At 32.2% G+C, this 23654-nt stretch overlaps 1 protein-coding gene across 1 annotated transcript; it reads right to left on the bottom strand.

Moving 5' to 3' along the window:
* Positions 1-1414: 1414 nt before the first annotated feature.
* On the bottom strand, positions 1415-18234 carry LOC138310191 (uncharacterized). Its single transcript, XM_069251309.1, has 4 exons — positions 17929-18234; positions 11391-11565; positions 10072-10125; positions 1415-1669 (listed from the first exon to the last, which is right to left on the bottom strand). Exons 1-4 carry the CDS (start codon positions 18214-18216, stop codon positions 1509-1511), a joined length of 678 nt encoding a protein of 225 aa, XP_069107410.1. The 5' UTR covers positions 18217-18234; the 3' UTR covers positions 1415-1508.
* Between the last annotated feature and the right edge of the window lie 5420 nt (positions 18235-23654).

The following is a 23654-nucleotide window of genomic DNA, read 5'->3' as shown; positions in this document are numbered from 1 at the left end:
CCAATGTCTAATCGACTTATCCAATGTCCATTGACTCCCATGTCTATCGACTCCCATGTCGTCATAGAATCCCATGTCCATTCAACTCCCAAGTCTATCGACTCCCATGTCCAGCAGAATCCCATGTCCATCGACTCCCATGTCCATAGAATTCCATGTCCATCGACTCCCACGTCTATCGACTCCTCACCATGTCCATAGAATCCCATTGTCTATCGCGATCGACTCCCATGTCCATAGAATCCCATGTCCATCGACCTCCCATGTCCATAAAATTCCCATGTCCATCGACTGACTCCCATGTCTATCGACTCCCATGGACTGTCCATTGACTCCCATGTGCACCGACTCCCATGTTCACAGCATCCCATTTTATTCCCATTTTTCGATCTCACTCCATCCTCTCATATCCAAATAATCCTATCCCATCGAAACGACTCCATGTCCATAGAATCTATGTCCATCGACTCCCATGTCTATCGACTCCCATGGCTATCGACTCCTTTACCATAGAATCCCATGCCCATTGATTTACATGCCCACAAAACCTATTATGAGTTACTCTATAGCATGACATACCCGTAAACTGTGTGTAGAAACTTTGCTGAACCACCAATATAATAAACAATGAAATTTGGTTTTATACATCATTGGAACCACTGTTTCACATCCTCTAATATTTATACCCCAAAATAGGTTGAAAGAAGTAAGAAACACAAGCAATCAATTCATTCCATATTGTATAGTAAAGTTAACATTTGTCTAGTGTTCTGTAAAATGTCAGTGCTATATTAGGCCTTGACACATTCTGGATTTACAGAACATGGCAGCTGCCCCTGTGGATGTCATTTAGAACCAAGAAGTGGAGGGTTTGTGATAGAAAGTCGCGGTACCTTAACCATTCGATTCAATTTGGCCAGATGTGAATTAAATGTGATGGATTGAATCTCAAAAATATATACGTGTGGATAAAGTGTCCATTCAGAGCAAACCAGAACAAAGTGTTTTAGATTTTTAAATTTTAAGTTTAAATGGCCCACTACCTTCCGAAACGGCTTTTAATTTTTAAAATGGAAATGTAAAACAGAGATCGATAAATTTTGTAGAAGTCCTAAAAATCATTAACTTACCGTGTTAAAGACTACATTTATCAACCTTCTGACGATTTGATTAAATAAATAAAATTTTATTTTCATAACATCGTATTATGTTTCCCCAGCCGTCGTAAAACATCACTGCGCCAGACGGCAAAACAGCGAATTGACTCTTCCATATATTACGCAGGCATCTTGCATATGTTTGGTGTCGTAACCTATTTTAGATAATCGTATGCATTTTCTGGTGTTATTAATGTTTTTTAAGAAACCTTTACATTTTTGCTTCGGAAACCTTCTTCAAATATAAAGCAAACTCATAATTTAAACACCAATTTATTTTCATTTATATGAATATGTTTGTATCTGAAACCATGGATTAGATAGCCTAACTCTAAATTCCATTTGTGTGGTTTATTTATTTCCGAATGAAATCCATTGGGCCTCTGTTGAAGTTTCTGGTGAGGGACAAAGGCCACAGTACTTGGCACAGTTTTGTCGGGCAAAGTCGGCAAACTCCGTACACACAGATCGGCTGTGGAATAGAGCACAGCTGTCAACAGCATCGGTACACCCTGCAAAATAAACACAAAACATAATTAACAGTTTGTCGTTCTATCAACATACCTTACTTTTTATTGGCCGGAACTGCATTGTGACGTCATGGCCTGACGTCAGAATTCCAGGACGTAGTGACAAAATGGCGGACTTCGCGGGATTTTCGTAACACATTTGACGTCGACATGTTTCAGTTAGGCCTATATGATGAAAAACCTCTTCTGCAAGTTGTGGTGTCAAAAGAACTGTACATACCTTACCATATCCCAAAACATGCCTTAACTTAAGGAAATTCTAAGCTTTTGTAGTAAATGTTTTACCTTAATTTTATAAGCAATGACCAACTTTTCAAGTGTCCTATGACTTGAGGAAATTCCAATTTATCAAGTGTCCCGTGACTTTTGATAAGTAATGAAATATCTTTTTTGGACTAATACAGTATGCACCTTGTAGGGGAGGGGGAGACATAAAGAACCCAGAGTCATTTAAATCATTTTTAAAGGACTTTGTGAGAAAAATTAGATTCTGTTATTTGTTGAAGTTAAGAATAAGATACTAAAGTAAAACCCTATTTAACTCCTTTTGGTCCCGCCCTCAGACCCCTGCGTGTCATACTGATAATTCTGACAACATTTGACTCATTTCCTATAAAAAATTATCGAATAATTCTCAAATATGTGTTCCCTGTATGTAAACTTAGCCCCTCTCCAGGACCTTAGAACTTTCTATCTCCCATATTTTGATTCTAATTCTAGCATTTTATAGAATTTTTAGAAAAAAAAAAAAAAAAAAAAACGTCGACAAGATCGTTATTTAACAGAAATGAGCGATGACAACGTATTCGAGTCATTCACCGATTCGCCGAGGATAGTATTGCTTACTTTCTGAGCTCATGTGAGTTTCCATACAAAATGCATAATTGCAGTTTATTTAATGGAAAGGGCCTTCGACGGGATAAATTCGTTGCACAGATCCCTCCGCTCAATACAAGTTTATATTTTCCGTATTGTGTCACTAACAAAGCTGTGTAACTTGTAGCATCCGAACCTTGTGTACCTGATGGTGGTGTGTAGGTGGCGCTGGTTTGAGTCTGATGGGAGGGGCGTGCTCGGTTAACTGTTGTTGGTAGCTGTAGGCGTTGTCGTTAGTTGGCTGTAGGACAGGTCACGGAACAGAAGCTACACGGCAGACAGACTGTCCCATTTACTCAACAGATGTCCGCAGAACCCGTCTGTGTTGTGAGCTTTCCTAAATAGAAATGATATTGTGTTTTTTTTCAATTTAATATCAAGCATATTTAATTCAATACTCATAAACTTAGCGCATTTACTAAAGTATTTAGTTTAATACCCATAGAGAAACGTTTACCGGAAGTTGGGAAGACAATCTTCGATAAAATAAACTTCCTTAACTTCATTTTTTAAATACTTCATGTGGGGATTTTCAGTTTAAGTGTATAATTACCATACCCGTCTGAGTAACTGACCAGTACGATTAGAGGTGTAAATGTCAGGGTGGTTATTTTTTTGCATTAATTCTTTCATTTAGCTTATAGTTTATGCTTTGTTAAAATCAGTAAAGGCCACGACCATCCGAACGGATACCACACGGCACTATTTTGGAACTGTCCATGATATACCGACCGATCACGGCCAAAGTACTAGTGTAATAAATAGTTCATTCACAAAAAATCATCACGGATCTTTGTTTTCTTTACAAAAGTTTACTTTACTTACCTTCTTGTTAAACTTACAATGACAATCGATACATATTGGTGTTGTATAATACCTTAATTAGAACAAATCTGTAACCTTTACTTTACCAAACTTACAATGACAATCGATACATACATATTGGTGTTGTATATACATATACCCTTAATTAGAACAAATCTGTACCTTTACTTACCAAACTTACAATGACAATCGATACATATTGGTGTTGTATAATTACCTTAATTAGAACAAATCTGTCACCTTTACTTACCAAACTTACAATGACAATCGATACATATTGGTGTTATACAATACCTTAATTAGAACAAATCTGTAACCTTTACTTACCAAACTTACAATGACAATCGATACATATTGGTGTTGTATAATACCTTAATTAGAACAAACCTGTCACCTTTACTTACCAAACTTACAATGACAATCGATACATATTGGTGTTGTACCTTAATTAGAACAAATCTGTAACCTTTACTTACCAAACTTACAATGACAATCGATACATATTGGTGTTGTATAAATACCTTAATTAGAACAAACCTGTAACCTTTACTTACCAAACTTACAATGACAATCGATACATATTGGTGTTGTATAATACCTTAATTAGAACAAATCTGTAACCTTTACTTACCAAACTTACAATGACAATCGATACATATTGGTGTTGTATAATACCTTAATTAGAACAAACCTGTCACCTTTACTTACCAAACTTACAATGACAATCGATACATATTGGTGTTGTATAATACCTTAATTAGAACAAACCTGTAACCTTTACTTACCAAACTTACAATGACAATCGATACATATTGGTGTTGTACCTTAATTAGAACAAATCTGTCACCTTTACTTACCAAACTTACAATGACAATCGATACATATTGGTGTTGTACCTTAATTAGAACAAATCTGTCACCTTTACTTACCAAACTTACAATGACAATCGATACATATTGGTGTTGTACCTTAATTAGAACAAATCTGTACCTTTACTTACCAAACTTACAATGACAATCGATACATATTGGTGTTGTAAACCTTAATTAGAACAAACTGTCACTTTACTTACCAAACTTACAATGACAATCGATACATATTGGTGTTGTATAATACCTTAATTAGAACAAATCTGTCACCTTTACTTACCAAACTTACAATGACAATCGATACATATTGGTGGTATACGATACCTTAATTAGAACAAACCTGTCACCTTTACTTACCAAACTTACAATGACAATCGATACATATTGGTGTTGTACCTTAATTAGAACAAATCTGTAACCTTTACTTACCAAACTTACAATGACAATCGATACATATTGGTGTTGTATAATACCTTAATTAGAACAAATCTGTAACCTTTACTTACCAAACTTACAATGACAATCGATACATATTGGTGTTGTATAATACCTTAATTAGAACAAATCTGTCACCTTTACTTACCAAACTTACAATGACAATCGATACATATTGGTGTTGTACCCTTAATTAGAACAAATCTGTAACCTTTACTTACCAAACTTACAATGACAATCGATACATATTGGTGTTGTATAATACCTTAATTAGAACAAACCTGTCACCTTTACTTACCAAACTTACAATGACAATCGATACATATTGGTGTTGTATACGTACCTTAATTAGAACAAATCTGTAACCTTTACTTACCAAACTTACAATGACAATCGATACATATTGGTGTTGTATAATACCTTAATTAGAACAAATCTGTCAACCTTTACTTACCAAACTTACAATGACAATCGATACATATTGGTGTTGTATAATACCTTAATTAGAACAAATCTGTAACCTTTACTTACCAAACTTACAATGACAATCGATACATATTGGTGTTGTATAATACCTTAATTAGAACAAATCTGTAACCTTTACTTACCAAACTTACAATGACAATCGATACATATTGGTGTTGTATAATACCTTAATTAGAACAAATCTGTCACCTTTACTTACCAAACTTACAATGACAATCGATACATATTGGTGTTGTATAATACCTTAATTAGAACAAATCTGTAACCTTTACTTACCAAACTTACAATGACAATCGATACATATTGGTGTTGTATAATACCTTAATTAGAACAAATCTGTAACCTTTACTTACCAAACTTACAATGACAATCGATACAATATTGGTGTTGTACCTTAATACCTTAAACAACTTAGAACAAATCTGTGTTAACCTTAATTACTTACCTAACCTTACAATGACAATCGATACATATTGGTGTTGTACAATACCTTAATTAGAACAAATCTGTCAACCTTTACTTACCAAACTCTTACAATGACAATCGATACATATTGGTGTTGTATAATACCTTAATTAGAACAAATCTGTAACCTTTACTTACCAAACTTACAATGACAATCGATACATATTGGTGTTGTTATAATACCTTAATTAGAAACAAATCTGTCACCTTTACTTACCAAACTTACAATGACAATCGATACATATTGGTGTTGTACAATACCTTAATTAGAACAAATCTGTAACCTTTACTTACCAAACTTACAATGACAATCGATACATATTGGTGTTGTATAATACCTTAATTAGAACAAATCTGTCACCTTTTACTTACCAAACTTACAATGACAATCGATACATATTGGTGTTGTATAATACCTTAATTAGAACAAATCTGTAACCTTTACTTACCAAACTTACAATGACAATCGATACATATTGGTGTTGTATAATACCTTAATTAGAACAAATCTGTCACCTTTACTTACCAAACTTACAATGACAATCGATACATATTGGTGTTGTACAATACCTTAATTAGAACAAATCTGTCACCTTTACTTACCAAACTTACAATGACAATCGATACATTATTGGTGTTGGTATAATACCTTAATTAGAACAAATCTGTCACCTTTACTTACCAAACTTACAATGACAATCGATACATATTGGTGTTGTATAAATACCTTAATTAGAACAAATCTGTCACCTTTACTTACCAAACTTACAATGACAATCGATACATATTGGTGTTGTATACAATACCTTAATTAGAACAAATCTGTAACCTTTACTTACCAAACTTACAATGACAATCGATACATATTGGTGTTGTATAATACCTTAATTAGAACAAATCTGTAACCTTTACTTACCAAACTTACAATGACAATCGATACATATTGGTGTTGTATAATACCTTAATTAGAACAAATCTGTAACCTTTACTTACCAAACTTACAATGACAATCGATACATATTGGTGTTGTATAATACCTTAATTAGAACAAATCTGTAACCTTTACTTACCAAACTTACAATGACAATCGATACATATTGGTGTTGTACAATACCTTAATTAGAACAAATCTGTCACCTTTACTTACCAAACTTACAATGACAATCGATACATATTGGTGTTGTATAATACCTTAATTAGAACAAATCTGTAACCTTTACTTACCAAACTTACAATGACAATCGATACATATTGGTGTTGTACAATACCTTAATTAGAACAAATCTGTAACCTTTACTTACCAAACTTACAATGACAATCGATACATATTGGTGTTGTACCTTAATTAGAACAAATCTGTCACCTTTACTTACCAAACTTACAATGACAATCGATACATATTGGTGTTGTACAATACCTTAATTAGAACAAATCTGTAACCTTTACTTACCAAACTTACAATGACAATCGATACATATTGGTGTTGTACCTTAATTAGAACAAATCTGTCACCTTTACTTACCAAACTTACAATGACAATCGATACATATTGGTGTTGTATAATACCTTAATTAGAACAAATCTGTAACCTTTACTTACCAAACTTACAATGACAATCGATACATATTGGTGTTGTACAATACCTTAATTAGAACAAATCTGTAACCTTTACTTACCAAACTTACAATGACAATCGATACATATTGGTGTTGTACAATACCTTAATTAGAACAAATCTGTAACCTTTACTTACCAAACTTACAATGACAATCGATACATATTGGTGTTGTACAATACCTTAATTAGAACAAATCTGTCACCTTTACTTACCAAACTTACAATGACAATCGATACATATTGGTGTTGTACCTAATTATACTTAATTAGAACAAACCTGTTAACCTTTACTTACCAAACTTACAATGACAATCGATAATCGATATTGGTGTTGTATAATACCTTAATTAGAACAAATCTGTCACCTTTACTTACCAAACTTACAATGACAATCGATACATATTGGTGTTGTATAATACCTTAATTAGAACAAATCTGTCACCTTTACTTACCAAACTTACAATGACAATCGATACATATTGGTGTTGTATAATACCTTAATTAGAACAAATCTGTCACCTTTACTTACCAAACTTACAATGACAATCGATACATATTGGTGTTGTAAAATACCTTAATTAGAACAAATCTGTACCTTTACTTACCAAACTTACAATGACAATCGATACATATTGGTGTTGTATAATACCTTAATTAGAACAAATCTGTAACCTTTACTTACCAAACTTACAATGACAATCGATACATATTGGTGTTGTATAATACCTTAATTAGAACAAATCTGTCACCTTTACTTACCAAACTTACAATGACAATCGATACATATTGGTGTTATATAATACCTTAATTAGAACAAATCTGTAACCTTTACTTACCAAACTTACAATGACAATCGATACATATTGGTGTTGTATAATACCTTAATTAGAACAAACCTGTCACCTTTACTTACCAAACTTACAATGACAATCGATACATATTGGTGTTATACAATACCTTAATTAGAACAAACCTGTCACCTTTACTTACCAAACTTACAATGACAATCGATACATATTGGTGTTGTATAATACCTTAATTAGAACAAACCTGTAACCTTTACTTACCAAACTTACAATGACAATCGATACATATTGGTGTTGTATAATACCTTAATTAGAACAAATCTGTAACCTTTACTTACCAAACTTACAATGACAATCGATACATATTGGTGTTGTATAATACCTTAATTAGAACAAATCTGTCACCTTTACTTACCAAACTTACAATGACAATCGATACATATTGGTGTTATACAATACCTTAATTAGAACAAATCTGTAACCTTTACTTACCAAACTTACAATGACAATCGATACATATTGGTGTTGTATAATACCTTAATTAGAACAAATCTGTCACCTTTACTTACCAAACTTACAATGACAATCGATACATATTGGTGTTGTACCTTAATTAGAACAAATCTGTAACCTTTACTTACCAAACTTACAATGACAATCGATACATATTGGTGTTGTATAATACCTTAATTAGAACAAATCTGTAACCTTTACTTACCAAACTTACAATGACAATCGATACATATTGGTGTTGTATAATACCTTAATTAGAACAAATCTGTCACCTTTACTTACCAAACTTACAATGACAATCGATACATATTGGTGTTGTATAATACCTTAATTAGAACAAATCTGTAACCTTTACTTACCAAACTTACAATGACAATCGATACATATTGGTGTTGTATAATACCTTAATTAGAACAAATCTGTCACCTTTACTTACCAAACTTACAATGACAATCGATACATATTGGTGTTGTACCTTAATTAGAACAAATCTGTAACCTTTACTTACCAAACTTACAATGACAATCATCGATACATATTGGTGTTGTATAATACCTTAATTAGAACAAACCTGTCACCTTTACTTACCAAACTTACAATGACAATCGATACATATTGGTGTTGTACCTTAATTAGAACAAAACCTGTCACCTTTACTTACCAAACTTACAATGACAATCGATACATATTGGTGTTGTACCTTAATTAGAACAAATCTGTCACCTTTACTTACCAAACTTACAATGACAATCGATACATATTGGTGTTGTACGATACCTTAATTAGAACAAATCTGTCACCTTTACTTACCAAACTTACAATGACAATCGATACATATTGGTGTTGTACCTTAATTAGAACAAATCTGTCACCTTTACTTACCAAACTTACAATGACAATCGATACATATTGGTGTTGTATAATACCTTAATTAGAACAAACCTGTCACCTTTACTTACCAAACTTACAATGACAATCGATACATATTGGTGTTGTATAATACCTTAATTAGAACAAATCTGTCACCTTTACTTACCAAACTTACAATGACAATCGATACATATTGGTGTTGTATAATACCTTAATTAGAACAAACCTGTCACCTTTACTTACCAAACTTACAATGACAATCGATACATATTGGTGTTTATACAATACCTTAATTAGAACAAATCTGTAACCTTTACTTACCAAACTTACAATGACAATCGATACATATTGGTGTTATACAATACCTTAATTAGAACAAATCTGTAACCTTTACTTACCAAACTTACAATGACAATCGATACATATTGGTGTTGTATAATATTAGAACAAATCTATACCTTTACTTACCAAACTTACAATGACAATCGATACATATTGGTGTTGTATAATACCTTAATTAGAACAAACCTGTCACCTTTACTTACCAAACTTACAATGACAATCGATACATATTGGTGTTATACAATACCTTAATTAGAACAAATCTGTAACCTTTACTTACCAAACTTACAATGACAATCGATACATATTGGTGTTGTACACGTTATCCTTTTCCCTGAAAAGAAAATGTCAAAGATCAATTTTGATTCAAAATCTACCGTTTTAAGTGAATTATGAAAAGTTGTTGAAGACTACAGAATTATCTTACATTTATATTTGTTACCATACTGATAGACAATAGCAAAACAGCGAACAGCCATCTAATATAATTACATTCTGATATAATTAATTTTTCTTTGTTTCTGGCTTTCTGATTGGCCTATTGATTTTTTGCATTCCACGATGAAAAAAAAATCGGGAATGGCACGGAAATCCGACGTTAACGTGACATCACAATAGAAACATTTACGTTGCCTATTGATTTGGCAAAAATAATCCATTGGAAAAATCAATGGAATCGTATGTGTATACGTATTTCATTTTCTAAAGTAGCCTGGAAAATTAATTATAAGCATTGAAGTCACTTCGCGGATTCACACAGTTTGCAATCAAAATGTCTTTCATACCCCGATGAAATTAAAAAATAGTGACTTCAATGCTTAAATGAAAGCAAAAAGGAACATATCATAATTAAACACAAAATAAATCTATTTCGAAAGATACGAGCGGCAACAGTCTGGAATACTATACTACAATTTTTTCTACAATTTAGACATACTATTACGTTAGTTTACTATGAAAACAATGAGTCAATCTTTACTACAAAATATAACATAATGATAGTTCTATGGAACATCTTTACAACAAAGTAATTCAATTGTAACGAGCAATTTCTTACAAATTTTCTTTATCAGCTCATAAAAGAAAAACAAATGGCATTGTCACTTGTAACGACGCTTCTGATTGGCTGATATGATTGGAGGAGAAAACGGCGTAAAGATATCATAAGAAAGAGTCATAAAATGAATGTGGAATTTTGAAGAGATTGATTTTTAGGACATTAAATGATAAAGATTATTTTGAATAGATTTTGTTTTTGATCTTACGAAGATGTAAAAAAATATGAGTTTACTCTCAACATACACATCCTTTCGTGTAAATTCAATTTATGTTAATCATTAACGTTAACTGTATTTACTACGATGAATGACTCAATTACAAATTAGAACATAATGTTTACTATAAAAGATTGGTTCAACCTTTACAACAAAATAGAACGTGATATTACTTATATCGAAAAAATCAATCTTTATTACAAATTATAATATAATGTTAGTTTAACATAATAGAATCATTCAATCTTTACTACAAAATATAAAGTGATTTTACTTAAATGAATAATTTCATCTTTATTAGAATTATAACATAACGTTAGCTTACTGTGATGACGTAATTCCGTTGTAGATTGCGGCCTGACGACAACCCCCGGTGCTGGTCTGTCGGTGTGTAGGGTGGACAGGATGGTAGACAATGCTTTACGGACTGGTATCCCAGTGGAAACATCACATATTGTGTGAACCAACCCAACTCCTTTCTTGTTTTCGATGAATCCTACCTGAAATATCCAGATTACGATGTAAGTATAAAGAAGTATATTTACATTTTCACTGCAATCCCACTATGTAAACTTACCAAGCGTATTTTTCATTCACATATACTATGAACCACACAGCCGCTTATTATGACGTCATTGTGATTGTGACGTCAAAAATTGTCGTGCCAGCGAATACGGGGTATGGCTGTTCAAATGGCTGTTCCATCTTTGACGATAACGAAAGAATATTCATTATAGATGTAAAATTATAACCAATTGTAAATATAAGCATTGAACGTCTTTCAGTTGGCATTCATAGCCCATATGAATGCCAACTGGATAGATGCAAATTCAACATGAAGCGATTGTGTTTCTGGCTTTCTGATTGACCTTTTCATTTCTTTCATTTAAGCATTGAAGTCACTATTTTTTAATTTCATCGGGCTATGAAAGAAATTTTGTTTGCAAACTGTGTGAATCCGTGTAAAAAATTATCCCTTGAAAAAATCAATGGAATCGTACGTGTAAACGTATTTCATTTCATAAAGTAGATTGGAAAATTAATTATAAGCATTGAAGTCACAATTTTTAATTTCATAAGGGTATGAAATAAATATTGTATGCACAATTTGGTGGGAATCCTACGCGGATTCCCACAGTTTGCAATCAAAATTCCTTTCGTGCCTAGATGAAATTAAAAAAAAATAGTGACTTCAACGCTTAAATGAAAAATAAGTAAATAAACTCATAAATAGATAAGGGTGTAGATGAGCATAAAGGGAAAGGAAGAAAAGTAGACATAAAAAGGACATTGGGTATGTTTTCACAGACATACTAATGCAAACATGGCACAGGAAAAAATAGAAATAACTATTTCATTTCAGCTTTTTAGTCGTGGACAAACTGTCAACGGTTTGCAAGGTCAACTAGTATGCTTTATCCATTTTTGCCCATTTTTATTGAATATATTATTTTTTCTCCTATTTCATAAACTTTTCATGTATTTTTGAACATACATATAGTAATACTCTTTAATAGAGTTTTAAAAAGCCGTCACATTTGATGAACCATGTAAGCATATTGTTTTGTAAATATAATGTTTAATACAAAGAACAATTTCATTATCTATCCTTTGATAAATACACTTTTGATCTAGTTTCATAAAAAGTATATTTTCTTTATTAACTGAAAAAGGAATGAAAAGAACATTCAAAAGGCTTTCAAAATTGGCTAAAAAATTCTGAACTTCAGAGCATTTCCATAAAAAGGTGTGCGATTGTCTCCTTTTCTAATGCACATAACATAATGAGGATTATATCAAAGACCAATTTTACAAAGATAAGTATTAGTTGTTAGTATATGATGAGAAATTCTGAACTGAAGCCACTGAAGTTTAGTATAATTAGTAGACAGGGAGGATATACTATATTTTGTTTCCATATTTCTTGATCATAGTCAAAAGGTTCTCCAATTATGTTGTTCAATTATAGCCGTATCATTTTTAAATAGGTGGACTCTACGATTATTTGTTAATATCAACTCAAGGCTAAAAGCAAGAATTGGATAAAATAAATGTAGTTAAAACTTGGGGTTGTATCATAATTGAGCCGAGCATAACAAGGGAATTAACTCTGATAGAACAGAATTCTTGACGGATGCTAAATGTCACGTGTTTCATTTATCAACCAAAGAAACATTTTATTTTCTCACAAAACATCATAGGACTAAACATCTAAGTTTGTATATTTTTCCTGATTGCAAAGGATAACTTTTTACGATAGATGTATAATTAATTTCCCTGAGATATAAATAGTAGTTATATGGACACCATCGTCACTGACAGTAAGTAGGATGCATGAAATCATTGTTGTCTCCTCCGCTAGATTAGAATTTATTTATACATATATCATGATTATAACCTGAAGTGGTTACAACCAGAACAAAATATACCAAATCACTAGTTTTGTTCCTAACATTGTGTTGAAAATAATGCAGATATTTGAGTGTATTTTTAGTTGGCAAATAAAACTTATGGTCACGTTGCACTATGTTATGGGGCACTATGATCAAACAATGAACACCTGATTAGATACATATGCAAATGACACTGTTCGCCGCCGTCACGTTTATATAGTCATACAGTAATTGAAATAATTTCAAAATGGAAAGCTTTTTACTTATAATATACTCTAATAAGTCGGTTGTCATCTTTAAGTAGAACATTTAATTTAAACAATTTCTATTTTATCTTTTATATAGAGTTATAATGACAATTAAACATACACAGTTATTTTGTCAAACAGAAAAAAAAGATCAATTCTTTGTCATTATGAAAGCTGCAAATATAACACAAACCTTTTGATGGTGTACCATATAAGGAAATTCTGTTTTAATAATAATAAAGATACATGTTGTCTACACATTGTTCATTCCATTTGATATTTTGTTCTGATACTAATTATCATAGTGTAGCGTGGAAATTTATGTCACGCTTAGTGTTTATTAGTTGTTAAAGTTAAAGTTTATTGTATTGTAAAATAACAGTTTTATACTATTTTGTTGATAGGTTTAGTTTATATATATGCAGTATGTTTAGTGTATATATACATACATAGGACAGTTAGGGACCAGGTGGCCACGCGCACGTGCCCATCTGGGGTCGCTACGTATAAGGGAGCTAGGGCACCGCATTCCGTTTTCCATATAAGGAGTTGTTTACGACTAGGGCTGTGTATTAGGGTCCAGTTTGATGGACAGGTTGCATAAGGTGTTCGTATTAATAGTAACAGAAAGCTAAATTTAGGTAGTGGTCACTCCGGCCAGCCAATTAGAGTTAGGTTGGGAGGGGGGATGGAAGTAGGTAGAAATACGTAATCATATTAAGATTCAGCCAATGAACGTGAGAATGAATATGGAAGGAGCGAGGTTTTAGCCAATTAGAGGACAGTATGAAAGTGGTATAAAAGGGGGTGCACGTGACGAAACGACAGAGAGTACATGGAAATTTTGGGACCTACTCCACGCATCTCAGGATCAGTTATTTTAATTCGGATTATTTTACTACACTTAGTGTTTGTGACTATGGGATTTATACTTGGGATGTACTGTACGGATATTTCCTACATGTATCAGTGATGTGATATACATACGGATTACTCTATCATTCTTAGTGTGTGACCATGGGATTTATACTTGCATTTGGGATGTACTGAATACTTCGTAATTATGGATATCACCTAGCAGTGATCATGAACTTAAGTGAAACAGTGTGCCAGTGTGTGTGTTCCTAGTGGATTTATTGTGAACTACATTACGTGGATGTTTATGTGAATAAACTATGTGAATTTTAAAGTGACGTTTTCTAGTTTTCCCTGCCGTAGTCACCTTCCATCACGGACTTAGATATACAATAGCGTCTCGTCATATAGCCTAAGTGCTATCATATTTTGTTCTGATACTAATTATCATAATTATATATCTACAGACTGAATTTCTCTCAAGTTTTGTTTTATCCAAGGATACACCTATATACATTGTACGATGATGTTTCGGTCATACTTCTTTGAACACAAACTGAATTTATCTCATGTTTTATTCTCTTCAAGGCTAAATGTACACTGGTGCTTACTTACTCACAGATAAGCCCTAGAATATAGATATACATAAAGATAGAATGGAGGTATTAGACTAAATCCTTCGAAGGTCCCAGTTTTTAACCCTTACCACAATACACTTTATATCCCCCATTGTCATTCCCCGCGGGTCGCAATCTGACCTTGTTGGTCAGAACCGGACTCAAGTAAATGACCAATGGTCAAGTTAGCTTAATGCCATAATGAAGCACATACCAAAGCAAGCTAAGGACCATTATATGTTCCAACCTGGATTCATATCAAGTGTGTGTGTTTTGTACCATAAGTACTTAGACATGATCTGATTATAGCTTTGTCTTTAATTCATTCTTATGACAAAGTTGCATATGTATATGAACGCTTTGAATATTTGGGAAAATGGTACGGGCTTTATACTTATTGGCAGTGAAGTTGACAATGTAGTTTATTTCTACTTATTTTCCAAGTGTCTTTCAGAAATTTTGTAAAAGTAAAACCTGATATTAAGTCATGAACTGGTTATAACTTTTTAATCATACTTTGTGGATAATTTCCTATTTATATTATTGGACAATATGGTCCACATATCATAAAAATTGGACATCAAGTTGACAATTCAGCATTAACGCCCTTGACCTTTTAACCCTGCACTGTCATGATCCGGTTATCCGCGGATTCATCGTTCAATGCATTGCTAGGTAGCTATACAGTTGATATCTGTTTTGGTAAGCATAAAGCTGAAGCATATTGTCAATAATAGAATATATTTTTCTAATGGTAATGAAAAATGAAGTTCCTTAGCTTAGAATCAACAATAAAACATAGTGTCGATATTAGGATATATATTTCTTATGCTAAAGTTAACTATGAAAAATGAAGTTCCTTAGAATCAACAATAAAACACAGTGTCGATATTAGGATATATATTTCTTATGGTAATACAAAACTCATAAATGGTATGGTTTCTCAGAACGAAAAATAAAGCAAAGTCGCATTATTAGGACATACACACTTTCGTCCAAAACTTTTGTTAAATCTCTGAGAATATACTAGATGAAACAATGAATGAGCTAGAGAAGATGAATAAGTTGTTAAATAATATTTATCACATACAATGTAATCCGCCTAATATCCACTAGTGTAATATGACCTTGAGCGATGATTTTGCCCGTGTAATATTTTTGCATATGTCACTAAGTGTAAAATGACCTTGAGCGATTTTCATTGGTTGGAAATTCATTTGTGACGTCAGACAGAAACAATAAAATGATGTCAGGATTACGAGGACGGCGGGGCAAAATGGCGGCATTTGCTGGATTTTCAGAATACATTTGGACGTGAAATTCTTTGTTATGTAGGTATTTGTAGCTATGTGAAAAATTGCATCTTAAATTTGTGTTCATTTCATATGAGATTCTATAAAACTCGTCTCGAATTTTTAATTTTTGCTCGCCAAGGCTCGCAAAAATAAAAACTTCTTAAGACTCGTTTCATGAAATCTCACTCATTTAAGATCCTATACATACTAATGCCTGTATTAAATAAGTTAACACATTTCTGTACTTTATGTATACACGTAAAATCGCACTTGTAACAGAACGTTTGGAGGGCAGTGTATTTCTTACGGTAATGCAAAATTTATTAATGATGTGGTTCCTTAGAACTAAAAATAAAGCAAATTGTCATTATTAGGACATACGTTTCTTATAGTAATAAAAAATGTATGAAAGATGTTGTTCCTTAGAATCACCTTCACCAGTTAATATTCATCACTGAATCAGATAATTAAACTATGGAATAGTTTACAACTAAGCTCTTATGTCGCAACAAGACATACCAAGTAACAAGAAGAGGAATGAAGTATTTTATACTACTACAGACGGTACTGAAGCATAGAGAAGGGAAGGGGACGGGGCCACAGTAATGTAAATGGTAACAATTCAATAAGATGTCGATTTCATTTATAGTGGCCATTCGTTTCATTTATCAATAAAGTATCTCCAAACGCCTGTAATATTGATTAGGCCAAAAACAAAAAGTCTGTTAAGGATAATATTGGCCAAAAAAAATAGGGTCGGTAAGTCGGAAAGGATTTTTTAGTGTCTTTCACCCTAAAATAATGGCCGGAACCGGAGTCTGAGATCGAAATTCCGACTTTTATTTTATTTTTTTTTCATAGAAAAGCGATGAAAAAATGGTTTGCCTTATTTCCGAACAAGTGTAGGAAAAAAAGAGTGTGACTTTGTGTAGTTATTTAACAACACAGGCTCTATTTTAACTTGGATACAGTTAAATTTCAAAATGTATTGTATAAACACATTGGCATGCATGTATCTAATGCTTACATTTACATTATTCACTAATTTTGTTAATGCCCCTACATTACAATGTCCAGGACGATGATCAGTTGACGTTACCATGGAAACATTAATGACATCATACTGGTCACGTTTTGGGTGACAGTTATACCTTCATAGACTTCACTTTGGCTTGCTTAGTTGGTATAGTACAAGTGGCAAGTGAATATAAAGATACATGTACCGAGTTATTTGTTTTAAAAGCATGTATATTGACAAACGCCATTATAATTTTAGCTTTGTAATCATGTTACGATGACTGAAAATGTGGCTTTAATTAACTAATTTTGTACACATGCAAACAAAACTGTTTAGACCACAAACTCTGCATGTGTCTCCTGAATTTTTGTAATATCATATTAATGAAAAATGGCATGTGTTATATTTTGAACGACCAGAAGTTTTTATATAATTACCTCTCTGAATAATGAAACTGGAAAGAAATCACCATGTGCCGCCATAGATTCTGAGAAAAGTTTTATGCAGTGACCCGAATGTAGGTTAAAACGAGAGGGTTTCATAGTTATCGCAGTTGTCTCTGCTGTTTCATACTTGGTTAACGTATCTTCCTTCGGGGACGGAGAGTCGTCGATGTTTTCTTTAATAATCGCTAGGGGATGTTTTCCAAAATTGCAAACACAATCATAGGTTTTGTTGTGTGACGTCACTACTGGTATTGCGAGAAGAATAACGAAATATATCATAGCGATATCTAAGGCTCTTCTCATCTGAAACAAATAATTAAAAAAGTAATTATTCTTTTTCTGGAAAATAAAGATATAGGACATTAACTGTCTTACATCTGTTATCATTGTTTATAGTTCGTACATTACCAGTAGGACATTAACTGTCTGACATCTGTTATCATTGTTTATAGTTCGTACATTACCAGTAGGACATTAACTGTCTGACATCTGTTATCATTGTTTATAGTTCGTACATTACCAGTAGGATATTAACTGTCTGACATCTGTTATCATTGTTTATATAGTTCGTACATTACCAGTAGGACATTAACTGTCTGACATCTGTTATCATTGTTTATAGTTCGTACATTACCAGTAGGACATTAACTGTCTTACATCTGTTATCATTGTTTATAGTTCGTACATTACCAGTAGGACATTAACTGTCTGACATCTGTTATCATTGTTTATAGTTCGTACATTACCAGTAGGACATTAACTGTCTTACATCTGTTATCATTGTTTATAGTTCGTACATTACCAGTAGGACATTAACTGTCTGACATCTGTTATCATTGTTTATAGTTCACACATTACCAGTAGGACATTAACTGTCTGACATCTGTTATCATTGTTTATAGTTCGTACATTACCAGTAGGACATTAACTGTCTGACATCTGTTATCATTGTTTATAGTTCGTACATTACCAGTAGGATATTAACTGTCTGACATCTGTTATCATTGTTTATAGTTCGTACATTACCAGTAGGACATTAACTGTCTTACATCTGTTATCATTGTTTATAGTTCGTACATTACCAGTAGGACATTAACTGTCTGACATCTGTTATCATTGTTTATAGTTCGTACATTACCAGTAGGATATTAACTGTCTGACATCTGTTATCATTGTTTATAGTTCGTACATTACCAGTAGGATATTAACTGTCTGACATCTGTTATCATTGTTTATAGTTCGTACATTACCAGTAGGACATTAACTGTCTGACATCTGTTATCATTGTTTATAGTTCGTACATTACCAGTAGGATATTAACTGTCTGACATCTGTTATCATTGTTTATAGTTCACACATTACCAGTAGGACATTAACTGTCTGACATCTGTTATCATTGTTTATAGTTCGTACATTACCAGTAGGACATTAACTGTCTGACATCTGTTATCATTGTTTATAGTTCGTACATTACCAGTAGGATATTAACTGTCTGACATCTGTTATCATTGTTTATAGTTCGTACATTACCAGTAGGATATTAACTGTCTTACATCTGTTATCATTGTTTATAGTTCGTACATTACCAGTAGGACATTAACTGTCTTACATCTGTTATCATTGTTTATAGTTCGTACATTACCAGTAGGACATTAACTGTCTGACATCTGTTATCATTGTTTATAGTTCGTACATTACCAGTAGGATATTAACTGTCTGACATCTGTTATCATTGTTTATAGTTCACACATTACCAGTAGGATATTAACTGTCTGACATCTGTTATCATTGTTTATAGTTCGTACATTACCAGTAGGATATTAACTGTCTGACATCTGTTATCATTGTTTATAGTTCGTACATTACCAGTAGGATATTAACTGTCTGACATCTGTTATCATTGTTTATAGTTCACACATTACCAGTAGGATATTAACTGTCTTACATCTGTTATCATTGTTTATAGTTCACACATTACCAGTAGGACATTAACTGTCTTACATCTGTTATCATTGTTTATAGTTCGTACATTACCAGTAGGATATTAACTGTCTGACATCTGTTATCATTGTTTATAGTTCACACATTACCAGTAGGACATTAACTGTCTGACATCTGTTATCATTGTTTATAGTTCGTACATTACCAGTAGGACATTAACTGTCTTACATCTGTTATCATTGTTTATAGTTCGTACATTACCAGTAGGACATTAACTGTCTTACATCTGTTATCATTGTTTATAGTTCGTACATTACCAGTAGGATATTAACTGTCTGACATCTGTTATCATTGTTTATAGTTCACACATTACCAGTAGGACATTAACTGTCTGACATCTGTTATCATTGTTTATAGTTCGTACATTACCAGTAGGACATTAACTGTCTGACATCTGTTATCATTGTTTATAGTTCGTACATTACCAGTAGGATATTAACTGTCTGACATCTGTTATCATTGTTTATATTTCGTAACATTACCAGTAGGACATTAACTGTCTGACATCTGTTATCATTGTTTATAGTTCGTACATTACCAGTAGGATATTAACTGTCTGACATCTGTTATCATTGTTTATAGTTCGTACATTACCAGTAGGATATTAACTGTCTGACATCTGTTATCATTGTTTATAGTTCGTACATTACCAGTAGGATATTAACTGTCTGACATCTGTTATCATTGTTTATAGTTCACACATTACCAGTAGGATATTAACTGTCTGACATCTGTTATCATTGTTTATAGTTCGTACATTACCAGTAGGATATTAACTGTCTGACATCTGTTATCATTGTTTATAGTTCGTACATTACCAGTAGGACATTAACTGTCTGACATCTGTTATCATTGTTTATAGTTCGTACATTACCAGTAGGATATTAACTGTCTGACATCTGTTATCATTGTTTATAGTTCGTACATTACCAGTTAGGACATTAACTGTCTGACATCTGTTATCATTGTTTATAGTTCGTACATTACCAGTAGGACATTAACTGTCTGACATCTGTTATCATTGTTTATAGTTCGTACATTACCAGTAGGACATTAACTGTCTGACATCTGTTATCATTGTTTATAGTTCGTACATTACCAGTAGGACATTAACTGTCTGACATCTGTTATCATTGTTTATAGTTCGTACATTACCAGTAGGACATTAACTGTCTGACATCTGTTTATCATTGTTTATAGTTCGTACATTACCAGTAGGATATTAACTGTCTGACATCTGTTATCATTGTTTATAGTTCGTACATTACCAGTAGGACATTAACTGTCTGACATCTGTTATCATTGTTTATAGTTCGTACATTACCAGTAGGACATTAACTGTCTGACATCTGTTATCATTGTTTATAGTTCGTACATTACCAGTAGGACATTAACTGTCTGACATCTGTTATCATTGTTTATAGTTCGTACATTACCAGTAGGACATTAACTGTCTGACATCTGTTATCATTGTTTATAGTTCGTACATTACCAGTAGGACATTAACTGTCTGACATCTGTTATCATTGTTTATAGTTCGTACATTACCAGTAGGACATTAACTGTCTGACATCTGTTATCATTGTTTATAGTTCGTACATTACCAGTAGGACATTAACTGTCTGACATCTGTTATCATTGTTTATAGTTCACACATTACCAGTAGGACATTAACTGTCTGACATCTGTTATCATTGTTTATAGTTCGTACATTACCAGTAGGACATTAACTGTCTGACATCTGTTATCATTGTTTATAGTTCGTACATTACCAGTAGGACATTAACTGTCTGACATCTGTTATCATTGTTTATAGTTCACACATTACCAGTAGGATATTAACTGTCTGACATCTGTTATCATTGTTTATAGTTCGTACATTACCAGTAGGACATTAACTGTCTGACATCTGTTATCATTGTTTATAGTTCGTACATTACCAGTAGGATATTAACTGTCTTACATCTGTTATCATTGTTTATAGTTCGTACATTACCAGTAGGATATTAACTGTCTGACATCTGTTATCATTGTTTATAGTTCGTACATTACCAGTAGGATATTAACTGTCTGACATCTGTTATCATTGTTTATAGTTCGTACATTACCAGTAGGATATTAACTGTCTGACATCTGTTATCATTGTTTATAGTTCGTACATTACCAGTAGGACATTAACTGTCTGACATCTGTTATCATTGTTTATAGTTCGTACATTACCAGTAGGACTATTAACTTAACTGTCTGACATCTGTTATCATTGTTTATAGTTCGTACATTACCAGTAGGATTATTACTGTCTGACATCTGTTATCATTGTTTATAGTTCGTACATTACCAGTAGGACATTAACTGTCTGACATCTGTTATCATTGTTTATAGTTCGTACATTACACTTCCAAATGTTTATACCAATATTCTAAACCATACTTACCTAAACTTCCAAAGGTTTATACTAATATTCTAAACCATACTTACCTAATACTTCCAAATGTTTATACTAATATTCTAAAACCATACTTACCTAATACTTCCAAATGTTTATACGAATATTCTATATACTTACCTAATACCCCAAATGTTTATACTATATTCTAAACCATACTTACCTTCTTCCAAATGTTTATACTAATATTCTAAACCACACTTACCTAATACTTCCAAATGTTATTACTAATATTCTAAACCATATTACCTAATACTTCCAAATGTTTATACTAATATTCTAAACCATACTTACCTAATACTTCCAAATGTTTATACTAATATTCTAAACCATACTTACCTAATACTTCAAAATGTTTATACTAATATTCTAAACCATACTTACCTAATACTTCCAAATGTTTATACTAATATTCTATAAACACATACATACCTAATACTTCCAAATGTTTTATACTAATATTCTAAACCATACATACCTAATACTTCCAAATGTTTATACTAATATTCTAAACCATACTTACCTAACACTTCCAAATGTTTATACTAATATTCTAAACCATACTTACATAATACTTCCAAATGTTATATACTAATATTCTAAACCCATTACTTACCCTAATACTTCCAAATGTTTATACTAATATTCTAAAAACCATACTTACCTAACACTTCCAAATGTTTATACTATATATTCTAAACCATCTTACCTAATACTTCCAAATGTTTATACTAATATTCTAAACCATTTACTAACTTAATACTTCAAAATGTTTTTACTAATATTCTAAAACCATACTTACCTAATACTCCAAATGTTTATACTAATAATTCTAAACATACTTACCTAACAAACTTCCAAATGTTATACTAATATTTTCTAAACCATACTTACCTACCATTCAAATGTTTATACTAATATTCTAAACCATACTTACACTAACAATTCCAAATGTTTATACTAATATTCTACACCATAATTTACCTATACTTCCAAATGTTTATACTAATATTCTACACCATACTTACCTAATACTTCCAAATGTTTATACTAATATTCTAAAACATACTTGACCTAATACTTCCAAATGTTATATACTAATATACTAAACCATACTTTACCTAATACTTCCCAATGTTTATACTAATATTCTAACCATACTTAACCTGACACTTCCAAATGTTTATACTAATATTCAAACCATACTTTACCTAATACTTCCAAATGTTTATACTAATATTCTAAAACCATTACTTACCTAATGCTTCCA

Source organism: Argopecten irradians, chromosome 16 (genome assembly GCF_041381155.1).
Source record: "Argopecten irradians isolate NY chromosome 16, Ai_NY, whole genome shotgun sequence".
NCBI lineage: Eukaryota > Metazoa > Mollusca > Bivalvia > Pectinida > Pectinidae > Argopecten > Argopecten irradians.
This window is presented reverse-complemented; position numbering and strand designations above follow the sequence as displayed.

Coding starts and splice junctions, on each gene's coding strand:
- LOC138310191 (XM_069251309.1), bottom strand. CDS start 18,216: ATGATATATTTCGTTATTCTTCTCGCAATACCAGTAGTGACGTCACAC. Junction 11,566..17,928: donor CAGTTTCATTATTCAGAGAG/GTAATTATATAA, acceptor TGGATATTTCAG/GTAGGATTCATCGAAAACAA. Junction 10,126..11,390: donor AACGGAATTACGTCATCACA/GTAAGCTAACGT, acceptor TTTTCTTTTCAG/GGAAAAGGATAACGTGTACA.